The sequence below is a fragment of the Ursus americanus genome, chromosome 19 (genome assembly GCF_024610735.1).
Source record: "Ursus americanus isolate L20-20 chromosome 19, mUrsAme1.1.p, whole genome shotgun sequence".
Classification (NCBI taxonomy): domain Eukaryota; kingdom Metazoa; phylum Chordata; class Mammalia; order Carnivora; family Ursidae; genus Ursus; species Ursus americanus.
In genome coordinates, this window is record NC_142145.1 from 46,190,580 (window position 1) to 46,206,861 (window position 16,282).

General features: G+C 54.4%; 1 protein-coding gene across 3 annotated transcripts in view; it reads right to left on the bottom strand.

Annotated features, from left to right (window-relative positions):
• Window positions 1-15,429, bottom strand: part of CABLES1 (Cdk5 and Abl enzyme substrate 1) — a 121,802-nt gene extending 106,373 nt beyond the window's left edge. Inside the window, exon 1 of one of the 3 annotated variants that reach the window (XM_045781956.2) lies at window positions 14,124-15,429. In XM_045781956.2, coding sequence (XP_045637912.2) covers window positions 14,124-14,992 — 869 coding nt within the window. In that variant the 5' untranslated portion in view covers window positions 14,993-15,429. Of the gene's footprint in view, window positions 1-9,564; window positions 9,812-14,123 lie in introns of those variants that run through there. The other 2 variants (XM_045781955.2, XM_087869920.1) reach the window with 2 other exon arrangements.
• Between the last annotated feature and the right edge of the window lie 853 nt (window positions 15,430-16,282).

Genomic DNA, 16,282 nt, shown 5'->3' on the forward strand with positions numbered 1-16,282 from the left:
ATCCATCTCCAAGTCCTAAACCCCTGTGGGACCCACCCACTCCTTCCCACCGCCATCACCACAGCCCTCACGCAAGCGACCGCCACGTCTTTTCCTTCCCGGACCAGCCATGGACCCTGCTTTCCTCCCTCCCACCTGAGGCTCCCCTCATCTCATCCTCTTCCACGCTGCAGCGGCACATTATTTCCAAACTGAAATTTTGGAAATGAGTCCCCCCAGATGGAAACCATCTGATGGCTTCCCGAGCACTCTCATGGTGACAGTCAACATCCCCAGGGCGGCCCCGAGTTCACCTGCTCTTCTCACTCTCCGTGCTCTGGACGCGGCCCTTCGCCTACTTGGTCCAGGGCTCCCAGGCTGATCCTGTGGTCTGCTCCAGTCCCCCACGCCCCGCTAATTGCTCATCCTTCAGACCTTAGTTCAGCGGGCACCCCCAGGAGCCAGCCTTCCCCCCCGCAGCTGGGTCTGACCCACTGTGGCACTTATGCCAGGAGGACCCCTCCCTGTGCAACACGCACCACAGCGGCCATCTCACGCTTGCTGCTGATTATCCAAGTGTCTCTCCAGCTGGAGGTAAGCTCCACGACAGGAGGGACCACCAAGTCCCCTGCAAGTTCTGTCAATTCTATTGCATCTGGAGTCCATCACCCCCTCGCCATCTTCACCCACGGCCCGGCCAACATGTCTCCTGGCAGGACACTTGCCTGGAGGCAAGGGCCTCACAAATGTCTCCCCACGTCCACGCCTGCCCTCCTTTGGTCCGCTTGCCTCACAGCTCTCGGTGGGCCCTTCAAACAGAAGCCAGAGAGCGCCATTCCCTTGTGTGGCCCTCCAACGGCTTCCAACTGCAGCTGGAAGACAGTGGACACTCCCCACCGGGTTCTCCAAGGCTTGGCGGATTACAGCCCCTGCCCAACTCTGGGGCCTGAGCTCCCTCTGGCCCGGCATTCACCATGGTCCAACTACCCCTGCCTTCTTTTTCTTCCTTAAACACACCAACCACCATGTTTCCATCCCGGGGCCCTAGGACACATGGTTCCTGATGCCTGAAACCCATGGCCCATCTTAAGTGGCTAACCGCTTTCTCATTTAGAAAAACCTTCCCCGGCCACGACATTTAAGGGATGCTTACAGACCTCAACGACTCCCTCCAGGGCACTCTGCAGAATGTGCTTGATGTAATTTTTTATGGTTGCTCTCTTTTTGCCCATCTCCCACGTTAGAGACTAAGATCTAGCTATGACGGCAGGGACCCCCATCTCTCTGGTGCCCTGCGGTACCCCCAGTCCTTGGCACGTGGCAGAACACTTCCAACACGCCTGTTGGAATACTCGAACAAACTGCTAAGATCTGCAAATAGAGGGAACTGCAAAATGCCGAAGGAGGCAGGGAAGACTAACGTGAAAGGGACCCCTCAGAGCCACGTCTAGAAGCTCACCCGATAGATGGGGGGGGGGGGCAGAAAAGGAGGGATACGCCTAAGGCAGTCATGTGGAGCCTCAAACCTGAATCGCCTGGGTTCCCAGCAAAGCCCCCACACCAGGAGAGAACTTCCACTGATTCACACTCGGATAAACGTGTTGAAGCAAAATCAAAATATGTCACCTAACACCAGACACTGTTTACATCTTCCCGGAGGTGCAATAAAGCTCGACACACAACAGGCTTTGTCCACGGCAACAACGCTGTCCCTAAACTCGCATGGACCCCAGATGCACTTCAAGGGCCTTCAGGGACAGACTGCTGGTCCCACCTCCAGAATTTCTGATTCAGGATGGCTGGGGTGTGGCCTGGAAAACTATTTCTAATGAGTTCCTAGGTGATGCTCGTGCTCCTGGTCCAGGGGCCACACTCTGAGAACGACTGGTCTACAGCTTTGACAAAGAACTGACCAAAACCAGAACTGTTCACCAGAGAGTTTAGGTTTCCCACCCCCCAAATTCCGCAGTGCCCCAGCCTCCTACAGACACGCCTTCAGGCTGTGCTCTGGGATGTCTGTCCTTTCCAACAGACCAGGGAGAGGAAGGCTGGTCCACATGGGCGGGGGAAACACCCTAACACAAACTGGGCAGCTTCAAACAACAGAACTTTATTCCCACAGTTTAGGAACTAGATGTCCAAAATCCAGGTGTGGGCAGGGTTGGTTCCTTCTGGAGGCACTGGGCAGCTTCAAACAACAGAACTTTATTCCCACAGTTTAGGAAACTAGAGTCCAAAATCCAGGTGTGGGCAGGGTTGGTTCCTTCTGGAGGCTCTAGGGGAGAGTCCTTCCTGCTTCTGGCTCTTCCTGGCAATTCTGTGGCTTATAGATGCATTGCTCAATCTCTGCCTCCATCTTCCCTGGTGTTCTCTCGGAGTCTTATGTGTTCACACGGCCTTCTTATGAAGAGGCCAGCCCCTGGCCTCCAGGCCTACCCAGTCCAGTAGGTCTTAACTAATTACAGCTGCAAAGACCCCATTTCCAAATAAGGTCAACATTCTGGGGCTCCACGTGGACCTGAATGCTGGGGGACACGATTCAACCCAGTACACACCTCAAGAGCTACAGAGGTGGATGACCCAAGGGACCTCAGAGATCACAGGTACTGCTGCCACCAACCGGCACCCCTCAACCCATGTCACGATGACAAGCTAGCGTCACATGTCTGGGATGGTCAGAGGCCCCGGTGCTGCCCCTGCGTTCAGGCCTCCACACCCCTACGCCAGCTTCACCACCAATAACCCCACCTCAGGGAGAAATTTTCAAGCCTCCACGAACCTCTGGACACTCGTCCTAAAATTCCGCAGGTGTAAAAGTAGAGGAATTCCCTAAAAGTGAAATTTTGGATACAAATTCGTCTTCCTGAAATGACAACGAGGATGCCAAAGGGTTAAAAACATACGGAGGCACTCCTGTGGTCATCCTCCTCCCTCTGACCTGCCTCCAGCTGTCAGAAATGCAGCTCTGCTCACACTGCCCCCACTCAAAAGCCTCCATCCTTGCTAACAAATGGAGCTCACGTCCACACTTCAGCAGCCGGTGTACCGAGCCATCACGCCGCCCGCAGGCCCAGCTCCAGGGTCCTCCGCAAGACAGCTGCTCGCTCCCATGGCAGCAACAACGGGCCTGACCTCTCTTGCTACCCAGGAGCCCAGCTGCCCTGGGCTCTGCTTCTCTCTCCTGGAGGGCAGGCGCTGGTCCCACTGATCTGTGAACAATGAAGCCACTTGACTGTGCACACGGAGGCATGTGGGTTGCTGCCAACCTAACACCAAGCCACACTGGGAGCCCTGGACAAAACCGCAGCTCTAACTCTGTTTAAAGAGAGGAGGTGAGGGCCACATGCAAAGGAACCTATGAACAGTGGGGGGACGAGGAGGAGGCCAAGTCACAGAGTAGCATATAACGGATTCCATGGTCACAACCACATGGGCCCGAGGGGTGCCCCAAGGTCCCTCACCCTCGAGGGGATATCCTGCTTAGAAAAGGAGGCCGGGTAGGCAACACACAGACCACAGAACGAGGACTGTGGCTTCTGCAGAGAGAGCGAGCAAAGGTGCATCTTCTAGAATTGTCTCTGGAGGGAGCAGTCCCACATGTGCCCAGGGGCAGCTGGGCACGTGCCTGCGTGTGGGCCAGACCAGCTGTCGCCCTCAACCTCACCACTGCGCGGTTCTAAGGGTACAGTGCTGAACACATGAATTCAGCCCTCCTCGCTTCCCCGTCCCTGAGACCTTTATTTTGGCAACGGAAATTGTCAAGACTCCAGTGTAAATAGGGGCGAAACGCAGGGCCTCACGGAAGGGGTACTGTTTTCCTTCACCGCTCTGATTTTACTTTACTATTTACAAAATTAAAACAGTGCAGCAAATTATCTGTTCAGTGCACCATAGCATGAGCTCCACCAAGGCAGACAACACCTCTCCAGTTGGTCTTAGCAGACCCCGTCAAGTTTCTCAACAGACCCCATAAGGCGCAGGGCAATTTGGAGTGGATTTCACACCTGTTATCTGACCGCTCACCTACCAAGGGCCACACCTCCGCGAGGGGCTTCATGTTGCATTCTCATTTTAGGGCTTGCAATACTCCCCAAAAGGCAGGCATTCTTATCCCCATTCTACAGATGAGGAAGTTGAGGTCCAGAGGGGTTAAATGCAGCACCCGAAAGTGCCGTACATGGCAGAGCCTTCCGACTCCAAAGTTGGTCTTTCCAGTCTTGACTCTGTTCACCCAATTAGCTGAGGAGGCGGCCGAGCAGCCAGGGGCAGGGATGCAGGAACCAGCACCAAACTCGGATTCTAGAGCAAGATGTTACTGGGGAAATTTTCTACAAGCAGGCTTCTCGGGCCTGTGCCAGAGCTTATCACGTGAAAATCAGCATCCCGCCTGCTGAGAGGTGCTGGCCAGCCAAAACTATGGCACAATATTTCTTTGTACTTCAACATACTGGATACAGAATTCTGGCTCTGCCACACTCACAGTTCATGACCATGGACCTCTTCGTTCTTCATAGTCTGGACTTCCTAATTGATAAAATGACTACCACAGCTCCTTTTTGAGAGGACATGATGAACTAATCTATAGGAAAACATTCTGTAAACTGTAGAGCCCCAAAGAAGCAAACAGAACTTCTGTCATCAGATGCTTTGTTTTGTGATGGGTAAATCGAGTCCCTCAATTACTACCCACACGTGACCTTGGACGTCTGTCATCTTCCTTCTTCACTATCCCCCCCCACAAAAGCAAACTTTGTTCGACTCATTAAATGTAATACTTAACGAGAACCACCTTTCACCATGTGATCAACCATTTGTCCCCTAGCATGCCAGTGTTTGTCCTTAAGCAAGACTACAGACTTGGCCTGTACTCCAGTTTCTGACATTCCCCACCCTCTTCCTAAGACAATCAAAGCAGACGTTGGGTTATAAGCATTGGTTTTATAAATCATTGGGTTAATGAGTAAAGTGCTTTAAAATAAAAATCCATGTGCTAGGCATCTTTGGCATTCTCAACATTTTCCTACACTCTTCTTGAATGGTTTGTGGTCTCTCATGGAGTTGAACTTAGGTGTAAGTACACCCTGGCCTTTAAATCAAGCACAAGCCCGGGCCCTCTCAGGCATACACACATTATCACAATATTCCAAGTCCTAAACTTCTGGCATTTGCATGTGCCGCTTTACAAGCTTTTTAGTCTTTGTAACTAAATGTGCAGCAATAAACTCCAAACCGCATTAATGATAACCCTGTTAAATATAAACAAGTGTGCAATTATCCAAAATGCTAACACAAACAAAAAGGGGGGAAAAAAAACCCAGGAAACTCTGATTGATTATATGTTCTTGGAGGCTTTTAAAAACCAAACAAAAATAAAAATACAACATCAGATAGTCTGTAAAAGAGAATAATGGCTAATATTTTTATGATTCCTACGCGTAATACGAAACGGTCTGTTTGAGCTCCACAGTGTCCGTGAAAAGCTTGGTTCTTAAACTGCACATAGGCTGAAACTTAAGGGGGTCCGATCTTTTTTTGAGGTGGAAAGTAAGTGGTGGTGACCTTTGGGGAAATTCGCAACATTACGTGAAGTTGCTGATTCGTATAAAAACCTCTGGTTTTCGGGGCGCCTGGGTGGCACAGCGGTTAAGCATCTGCCTTCGGCTCAGGGCGTGATCCCGGCGTGATGGGATAGAGCCCCACATCAGGCTCCTCTGCTATGAGCCTGCTTCTTCCTCTCCCACTCCCCCTGCTTGTGTTCCCTCTCTCGCTGGCTGTCTCTATCTCTGTCGAATAAATAAATAAAATCTTAAAAAAAAAAAACCTCTGGTTTTCAACGGTCTTCCCCTGATGGTGACATTGTGCACAGCCCCCCAAGGGGAGAATGGAACCAAACGATGTGCGGCGTGGCCTTGATACACGCGCTGGTAAACCAGCTCTCTAGAAGGAAGAAAAAAAGAAAAAGAAACGGAATCCCTGACCGGTAAAGTTGACGGATTCCCGGGGCGTAAACATTCCCATCAGGACTGATGTCAGGTTATCAACCAGCTCAGATTCCCCCGCTGGTTCTCTAACCACGTCTGCAGGAGCCCGCCATCACACACCGGGTCTGCCAGAAACCCGCCTGGAAGCCAGAGAAACCAGAGTTCAAATCGTAGCTCCAAATGCCAGCTGGGCCTTAGGCAAGTTCCCTGCACCCCTCCAAACCTCGGCCTCCACAGCTCCGAAGTGGATAGCACCCCTGCTCCGCACCATTGCCGCACAGGTGAAGCAAAGCCACGCACGGAAAGCACACAGGACGTTGAAAGGCACGCGGAACTCCATGTGTGTTCCCTCCCCTCCCCAGGGAAGGGGAGAGGCAGACCCGGGTGGGATGGGGGTACAATTTACATCACCTGCACCTGTTTCACCCCCACGACAGGAACATGTTTCTGTTCCAAGTAGGGAGGTTCCTTATTGCACAACTGAGGAAGGAGGTGGTACGGAGGCTGTTTTACCAAATAAAGGGTTGGGGGTGACCGCTGCATGAAAATAGAAGACCTAAGAGGCTGGAGGGGAGGCGCCAGGATTATCAGGGGGGCTTTGAGGACCAAGGTGCCTGTAGAGTTTTAAGCGGTTTTGCCAGTGTCTTGGGATCAAATTTCCCTACTGACAGTCAGGGAATGTGGGTTTTGCTTGGCTCCGTGGGCGCTCTACAGAGGGAGCTACTCCAGTTTGCCGAGAACCAGCCCCAGATCATCACCAACCAGCCCCCAAGGGGCCAACAACCCGGGAGGGGTCAGGGCCGGTCTGCACACATGCACTGGGAAGGAAGAAAGTCAAGGCCGGGAGAGGGTGCTCAGTGCCAAACATGAGGGCTCTGCGAGGTGACGGGTCAGAAAGGAAGGGGCACCTGGTGGGAGGGTAGCTTCTCCCATGGAGAAGCCTGTGAGGGCCAGAGACTGCGGTGCCCTGTGGAAAGCCAGCACAGCGTGGACATGACGGCGGTGTGGGGGCGGGAGCGGTTGGGGGGGTGGGTGCAGCGGCTGCCAGAAGGTAGCCACATATGAAATATAAGGAATTTGTATTTCACAGGGTCAGACATGGGTCTCGGAAAGTTCTCTCTACCAGCCACGGGGAGAAGGGATGCGTGGGTCCCAATAGAAGCCAGGAGCCTCCAGAAGGCAAGGAGGGTGAGGGCGGCCAGGGAGGAAGCAGGGGACCAGGGCACACGTCCCGGGTACAGAGTGCAGGGCTGGGGCAAGGGGTCGCACACGTCTCCTGGAAGAAGCCACAGACGAACCAGCTTAGGCTTTGTGGACCGTGTGGCCTCCGCCACAGCTACTCACTGCTGTTCTCGCAGCACAGGGCAGCCAAAGACAATACAGAAATGAGCGGGTGTGGCCGCTTCCCAGAAGATGGTATTTATAAACAGCCCATGGGTCACAGTCGACCGACCCCTGAATTGGGGGAAAGGGATACAGAGGGAGAAGACACAGAGGGTCCAAACAAAGGAAACACACCCAGGAAGGAGGCAGCATTGTTCCCATTTCATGGATGACAGCCTCGGCACAAAGGACGCGGCGGGCCGGGGCCACGAGCGGCGCCGGGGGTGCCAGGCTCGCGCTCCTATTCCCTGCGATGTGAACCACCCTAAGGCACTTCGTGAAGCAGCAGGTGCATAAAAACAGCAGCAAGAGCCAGAGGCATCTAGACGGGGCTGAGAAGAGTTGGGGGGGGGGGGTTGATGGACAGGGCAGGCACTGGGCTACTGGAGCCGCAGGAATCCTCACCACCCTGGACTGTCCTCTGGGCCCTCGCCCACAGAGGTCCTCCCCGAAGGACAGAAAGGCAGAAACCTAAATAAGGAAACCGCGGGGCTCGCAAGGCCCTTAGGTCATGTAGGCCACCCTCGGCCGGGCTCAGCCGACGCCAGCTGAAACAGCGCTGATGAGCCTGACTCAGACCGCGGCGCGGTGAGGCACAGACTCCGCAGCCAAACTACCTGCGTTTTTAAATATATTTCTTTAAGATTCATTTATTTGAGAGAGAGATAGGAGAGAGCATGCGCGTGACCCCAGCACCCTGGGATCATGACCTGAGCCCAAGGCAGATGCTTCACTGAGCCACCCAGGTGCCCCTAGACCACCTGCATTTGAACCCAGCCCCCCCCCCATGTGGACTCCCGGGACCCTCCGCTTCAGAATGGGGCTGATGCAGCCCTACTGTCTCGAGGTGGTTGTAAATACAAATTTGCTTAATCCTTGTAAAGTGCTTAGAATAATGCCTGGGACGTTTGGTAAATAAAGTTTGGTAAATAAGTGCTTAGAATAATGCCTGGGACGTTTGGTAAATAAAAATACCGTGTGTCAAGGCACTGAGCCAGGTCCCACAAGGGCAGGCATAGCGTTCCCACCTTGGTGGGGGCTCAACACAACAAGTTCACCTCTAAACAAGCACTCATCACTAGAAAAACTGGTCCATTTGTTATTCATATCTCCCAACAGACACGGACCACCTTTCGTGTTTCTCTCATGACTCTCATCAGCGAGTCATCATGTTCAACGTTCGTTGAATAAATGACACAAGGCCGTGAGTCCCCAACTAGAATTCCCTCTACTACCTGCCTAACAGATAACAAAGTACCTAAAGTCACCCTTCGCCCACTCTGACCTTGGATTCCTGCCCCTCCATGTTGGTAGGGGGCTGGTATCCACGTCTACAAAGTGCTTTGCAAAGCTGAAGGCCCCGGAGCAAGAGAGGAGGTCAGTACAGATCTCTCTATGAGGTGATGTTGGTTGGGGACTGACCAACTCACGAGGCCGTGGCTTCCAGCTTGGATGGCCTCCTAAAGTGGCCAGTCCAGTTATGACACCCTCGCTGCCAGAGGGAGCACAGCTGAAGGTGTTTGGAAAGTTCTCCCTTACACCAGGGGAAACCCACTCATTCCTTCATTCATCAGCACGTGTCCCGCCAACTGGAGCCACATGGAACCTACTCAATGCCACTTCTACATCCGTTCCAAGGTTGGGTTATCTACATGTCCCAAGCTAAACACGCCCTGTCCTCAGCAGCAGGCCCAGGACCGAGGCGCTCAGAGCCCCAGGCCAGGAAGAGGGGCTGCTCATCTATCCCAGCCCTTGAAATCCATAAGGAAACCGAGGCCAAAGGTATAAAGCGACCATCCAGGCTACCAGGCCTGGCAGGGGCTGGCCCAGAACCCAGAGTTGCCAAATGCTGACCGGCATTCCTGATTCACAACAGGTCACCTCACCAGGCCTCACCTACCTTTCCTTCCCAGCGTGCTTTAAAGGCCACCTGCCAGCCCCAGGCCCCTCTCCCCACCTAACAGCTCTCCTTCCCATGGGAAAAAGTCCATGCAGGCGGAGCTCCCCAGGACAGCTGTGGGGACATGGTACACAGCCATGCTGCGGCTTCCCCACCCCCCTTCCAAAGGGCAAAAGGTCAGACTTGAACTAGCTGCCCTTTCTGGGCACTTGCCAGCGGTGAGCAGGCTTCCGATTTATTTCCCCTTCTGAGTTCGCCCACAACATAACAGCCTTTGTGAGTGCAAAGGGGAGGGCAGCGGGTGAACCTCGGGCCACTGACCTCAGTCCCTGGCAGGGCACGGCCTCCGCTGAGTCTTGGGTAAGCGTCCTGATCAGGGCCTGGCCTTCCTGGGACTGCAGCTTTGGCCTCTGTAATTCATGTTGCTGGAAAGATGGCTTAACAGTAACCTGGGTTTGCTTATTGCTGGAGGAGATCAAAGTCCTGTCCGAATTTCTAAACTCCAGACGGGTCGGCTGGCTTACAACAGGAACACAGAGTGGTGACTGCCTGAAGTCACAAAGCAAGGAGGGGACAAAGGTGAGGGAAAGCTTTCATCTTCCTTCTCTTCCTCTGGCTGGAGATCTCCTGGTCAGCCCACATAGTGCTTTTTCTTTTCAGTGAAGACCGGGACTACGGATTCACCCCAGTAGGAGCAAGGCAGAGGGAGGGGTGCTTATAAGCAACAAAGCTGCCTGACCTCTGCCCCAACGTGACCTCTGCCCCAACGGGCTGAGTGACCTTGAGCACATTGCTTAACTCTAAGACCCGCTTCCCTCTTACAATTAGAACCATCACAGCAGCCAGGCAAGCCTTCCTTCTCAAAAGGCTTCCCATTTGCATCCCACGCAGCTGTTAGAAATGCAGAATTGAGGCTCTCCCAGACCTGCAGGATCAGAATTTTCCCATTTTTTTTTTTCAAGGTCCCAGGGGATTCTAAAGATATTTACATTTGAGAAGCCCGGATATAAAGCATTTGGGACAGGCCCACGCAGCAGAGTCAGCCCTCAATTACATAAGCCCAATTCACACTTGAAAGGGCCCAAGGCTCTCTAGAGGAATCAGACCCAGAATGGCTGATTAACTTGCTCAGGGTCACGCAGTGGCTTTAAGATTTGAACCCAAGGCTTGGGAGTTCTTTTGCACCACACCCTCTTTCCATGTATGAACTAACTCTCCATCTGTAAGGCACGAGGTTATCGCAGGTGCTCTAAGAAGCAAAGCCCTCGTGTTTTTTTAATTAATTCCCTGGTCCCCGTGCAGGGTCCTCAGTCAGGCCTGATGGCACACACGGTTCACCTGGGCTCGACTCTGTGCTCTGGGCGGCTGTCTGCCATTCAGAAGCTCGAGGAAGTGGAGCAGCCCAGGACTGCTGCCAGCTGCTGCCGGACATGAAATTTCTAAAGTAAAAGGAAGCCTTAAAACACACCTTATAAATTTCCACTCCCTTTCACCTATTAACGCCTTCCCCATGCAGCTGGGGCAGCCCAAGCGCAGCACACAACAGGGTGTAAGCTAGAAGGCATCTTTTTGGCTTCCCACCTCGGACACCTAGCCAGAGAGCAAACCCCAGCATGTTGGCTTCCCCAGGCTGGAGCCCTGTGCATCAGGCTGGGAAGAGCCCAGGCCCACAGGACTGGGTTCCCCAGATGTTCCAAAGGAGACATGAGCAGAAGCAGCTGGGGGCCCAAACAAAGGTTAAACGCGGTGGGGGAGATGACGAAAGAGTGGAGAATCATACCAGTATGACGGGCCTGCTGTATCCCAGACCAACATTTCCAGCCCACAGCTCCAAAATTGTTCTAGGGCCTACCACATGCAAGGCGTAACCATACAGTTGACTGGCCGAAGAAAAGATGGAAGCCTTAGATGTCAAAGATCTGGGTTCTCATCTCGGCCAGCGCCGGGCCTGTGAAACCACCTACATAGGCTGTGCAGATTCAACGAGATAGAGGCCAAATGCCCAGCCCTGAGCACAGAAATGGGGCCTGGGCACAGAAAGTTTCCTCTGACGTATTGCAAAGGCTGGAAGTCCGAGCAATGACTGCGACTGGTTTTACAAGTGTCCAGACGGAAATAACACAAAAGAAAGCGTTTCACGATTTCAGATCGAGAAATTCTGGTTTTTATATATTCATAACAAACCCAACATAGAATATCTCAAGTTCACTATAAAAGGAAGATTTCAGGTTAACTATGGCAATGTCTTCCCAGCTTTCATTTGTATATGAATCATCTGGGGATCTTGTTAAAATGCAGATTTGCCCTCTAGTAATCTGGAGTGGGACCCAAGAGTGCACGTTTCTAAGAACTCCGGTGAAGCTCAAGTTCCCAGAGCCCACGATTTTGAGCAGCAAGCTTCGATGGCATCCCTTAAACAGTAACAGACACATCCAAGGAAGGTATAATTTGATTTAAAAAGGACATCCCAAGAGAATATCCATGAAGTAGTATATGGAACCACTCTGGCTAGTGGGGTTTCTTAAAGGGAGGCACACCTGGGAAAGCCAATGGCGTTCTTGTAAATCGGCCCTGGGCCCTATTCAAATGAGTTTGTACTCTACATCACACGGTCTAGGCAGGTGAAAGTACTCTTTAGTGGTCAGAAAAGCAGCACGCGTCTGACAAAATTCTCGAAAGCAGCATGGTGTCGAAAGAAAGCATCCGAGAATATTTCAAGTTCATGACCACTCCAACAGCTGTGGCCAAGCTAGACTGTTCAAGGCCTTTCTTAAATCCCTGTTTGACCCATTTACCTCCTCTCTGTACATTAAATTTCAGCTGTTTCTGTTGACAGCTGTAATAAAAAAAAATGCCTCTACCCAGTTGCCAGATATGGATAATTCCTAAGTAGTAAGACAAATGTGACTGTCAGGAAGCATTTTCTATTGACTGACTCATCTTAACAAGTGTGCTGGGGGGTGGGAGATCCATAAAACATCCAAGGGGTTCATATTTATGGGACTGGAGATTAAGTTCTGGCTATTCTTTGGATCAGAAATACTAACACAGGGGCGCCTGGCTGGCTCAGTTGGTGGACCATGCAACTCTTGATCTCGGGGTTCTAAGTTCCAGCCCCAGGTTGGCTGTAGAGAGGACTTAAAAATAAAATCTTGGAAAAAAAAAAAAAGAAAAAAAGAAAAAGAAAGGGATAGTAACACAGAAGATCTTCCATAGCCCCTGCAAGGAGATTCTTAGAGACAAAGTGTGAGGTAATCTGATCTCCAGCTGCTGTTAGCACAGGAACACATCTGCCTACCCTGAGACACAGGCCAGCCTTGCACACTAGCTTAGAATAACATGTATGTTTATTACAATTCCTGTCATGACCCTCTGGCCTGGCTGGGCTTACGCTCAAACTATAGAGTCATTAAGAGCCAGTGTGTGATGTCAAGCGGTAACAGCGAGGTGCCCAGAAACTGCTGAGTATGCACCAATCACCCAGAAAGGGATTCCCCTCCTGTGCACTTGCCCGCTAATGGGGAGATGCGTGCTCTGACAAGAAATACCAGGGCCAGACGGTCACCTGTGCCCAGCATCGCTAATTCATCCATGCAACCACGAGGCTGCCTCTGTGTTCCACACCCCGCCCTGCAGCCCATGTGCAATCACACTGTTAGTCTACACACCAGGCAGGTCATGATTTCACCCTTTGGGTAAGACGACGACTCAGAGCAAATTTCTGGAGGAGCCTGGCTTGTTTTTCCCCATCTGTCCGTTGGGGGAGGAAGTGAAGTTTTCCAATAGGCCCCCTTCTTACTTAGGCCAGAAAAAATGCCTGAGCTTCCAGAAGAGTAGTACAGGAGAGGGGTTGTAACAGAAAAAAATGTTCTCCTTTCTCATCTTGAGGCCTGCAAAATGTTTCCATTTCGGAAGGGGAAACTGAGGCCCCCAGAGGTTACAATAACTGAGCCAAGGCGAGCCCGTGCGATAACTTCATAGGAGGCCTTATTAGCTACCAAGGGAGGGTCCTCCCTCCCAGGAAACAGGCCTGCATTTCTCTACTGCTCCCCACGCAGGTTCTTCTCCAAACTCTGGTCCCACTGCTGACACAGACCTAATTCCCAACTGTCCTCTGAACATGTTGACAAACTCCAGCCATTTCCTTCACAATAAGCAAATGTCCAACATTTCAGATTTCTGCCAAGATGCCTAAAACCTGCAGATGACTTAAGCTGGCACATGCAAGCTTTTTAACTAACTCTAGCAAATTCATCTTGGAATGGAGAAAAATCCTCAAGCCCTATTTCCTGCCTGTCCCCAAACTCCAAGGCCCGGCGCAAGGAAATGTAAGGGTTTTCCATTTCTTAGGAAAGCAAAAGGAAAACGCCAAGTGTTCCTGGAACACGGCACTACTTTGAGGGCAGGCAATAACTCCTCTCAGGAGGGATTCAGCGCGTGTCTTCAAGAAGCTCAGGCTCACACGCGCCAATCAGCCACCAGCCGGACCCACTGCTGGACTTTGCGCCCCGCCAAGTCTTGTCTGGCGTGGGAAGAGCGCGCTTCTGGGTCTGGACAGGGTTTCTATAAGTTCGTGATCTCCTCTTTGCAATGGGAGGTTTGGGTGCGGCTTTTTAATGGGGTCCAGCAACCCCCAACTCCGGACTCACAGTATGAGCGTGATGTTTCTGCTCTGCGAGTGCCGGGCTCATGCACACACCTGTGAACACACACTCCATGGTGACTCTGCCTCTTTCGCGTGCCCTCGTGGTTTGGAATTTGGGCCAGAAGCCAAGGGATCCGGCGGGGCGCGGGAAGGTGGGAGCGACCGGTGTCCCGCAGCCAAGAGCCGGCCGGGAGGGACGTGGGGGTTAGGTGCGCGTCGCGTCCTGCATACTCACCGGGACCTCTGCAACTGTTCCAAGGCGCTGGTACTGGCCCCCTGGCCCGGCTGCTCCAGGGAGCAGTAGTTCTGCGAAGTCTGCCTGGAGAAGGCGATGGGCAGGATTCCCTGAGTGAACGAATTGAGGCGACCCCGACTGCTGCTCCCACTCCCAGGGGTCCCGGAGCCCAGAAAGGCGGCCGCCGGCACCTGCACGCTGGAAAAGGCATCGTCCTCCTCCAACTCCTCCTGCCCGGCGTCTCCGGGCCCGTCGGGCAGCTGCGGCGGAGCGCAGGAGGCGAGAGGCGCCGGCCGGGGCGGCTGCAACAGCTCCCCCGACGCCCGGCCCGCGCCCAGCGGGCTCACGAAGCCCCTGGCCGCCCCAGGCCCGGGCCCCGCGGCGTGGCCGCCGGGGGCCAGGGGTGGCAGCGGCGAGGGCTGCGGGAGGCAGGGGCCCCATCCAGCTGCTACCGCCGCCGCCGTGCCCGCCGCAGCGAGCGCGTTGCAGCCGCCCCGCTCCGCGGTGGCGAGCAGGCTGTGCCGAGTCCTCGCGCCGCAGGCGCTGCCGGCGCCGGGTTTGGCCGCGCCGCTCTCGTCGCCGCCGCCCCACTCCTCGTCCTGCAGCGGCGGCCGTCCGTCCAGCGAGATGTTGGTGAGGAAGGAGAGGGCAGCCTGGCGCCGCCGTGGGTCCATGCGCGGCTTCCTGGGGGGCTCGGGCGGCGGCGGCTGGGCCGGCGCGGGCTGGGGCTGCGGCGGCGGCGGCTGCTGCTGCAATCCGCTGGTGCCCGCGGCGTCGGTGCCGGCGCTGCTGCTGTTGCTGCTGCTGCTGCTGCTGCTGCAGGCGGCCGTGCCGGCGGTGGCGGCCACGGTGGCGGCAGTCGCCGCCATTGTGTCCGTCTGCGGCGATATTTCCGCGATGCCCGGAGAGGCGAGCGGGGCCCGAGTGCTAAGCGGCGAGCGCGAGCGCCGGTGACCCGGGCTGGGCAGGGCGCGGGGCGCGGGCGGCGTGCGCGGCGGCCCAGCCCCCCCGCGGGCGGGCCATGCTCGCTCCTCGGTGCTGCCGCCGGGGACGCCGCCGCCCCGGCCCACGCGCGCGGCTAGCTAGCCGGCCGGCGGGCCGCTGATCGCCAGGTCCCGGGCCCTCCCCGCCCCTGCGGTCTCCGGCTGCCCGGCCCGAGAGTCCGTATTTATAGGTGCGCGCGCCCTGCGCTCGCGCTCCGAAGCGCTCTTTGCAATAACACAGTATCACGTGTGGGGAATGAAACCTGGGAGGAAAACAAAGCCGCAGGCGGCGGCCGCGGAGGCAGGCGGCGGGAGGCGAGGGGCCGGCGGAGGAGGAAGAGGAGGAGGAAGGGAAAGCCGAGCGGGTGGCGGGGCGGAGGATCTGCCGGCGGTCCAGGTAGCCCGAGCTTCCTGCGGGGAGTTGGTGGCTCCCTGAGCGCACGGAGCAGGCTGAGGGAAGCGAGCACGTTTCGCCGCCGCGCCCGCACGGGGAATTGAGGGTGCGAGCAGAACCCCGGAGTCGCGGCTTGAGGATGTGGTCCCGGGAGAGTTGTGGGTCTGCAGGAGTTACTTGGAGGGACGCTGAGATTTGGCCCACGAGCTTGTTAACTGGACCCCGCGCTGCCGTTGGGCCCTGAGAAATAGGTCCTTATTAATAGTTATACGGGCAGGTCCACAGCCCCTTATGTGGATAGCCCCACCTTAAAGCTGTCACTTAACCATTAAGGTTGTGTCTCATTCATTTGCAGGCCGAGGGTGCAGCCCCTGAGATAAATGCTCACCCCTCGGTGCAGAAGAGCCCATTTGAACCTCTTCTGTGTGGGCAGACTAATTTACACACCCATCTGATGGTGCTGTCACTTTTCATCCCTCTCTTAGCAAAGGCCCACGTCAATTTTTACTCTATGAAGACCGAGATAAGCTATGATGGCCTCACACCTTTTCCCCCTTGTCACCTTGCACATTTTGTGAATTATGATCTTTTTATCCCACATAAACTGGGAACAATATGGACGATTACTTTCTGTCATTTATTTCATAAATATCCGTTTGGCTCCTACCATGTCTTCTCTTCAAGATGGGTACCTGCCCAGGGATTCAAAGCAGCAACTCTGGACCTGGGAGGAGCCAGGGAATGCTGTACCCAGGGGGCCGAGCCCCAGCAAACGCCTGTGT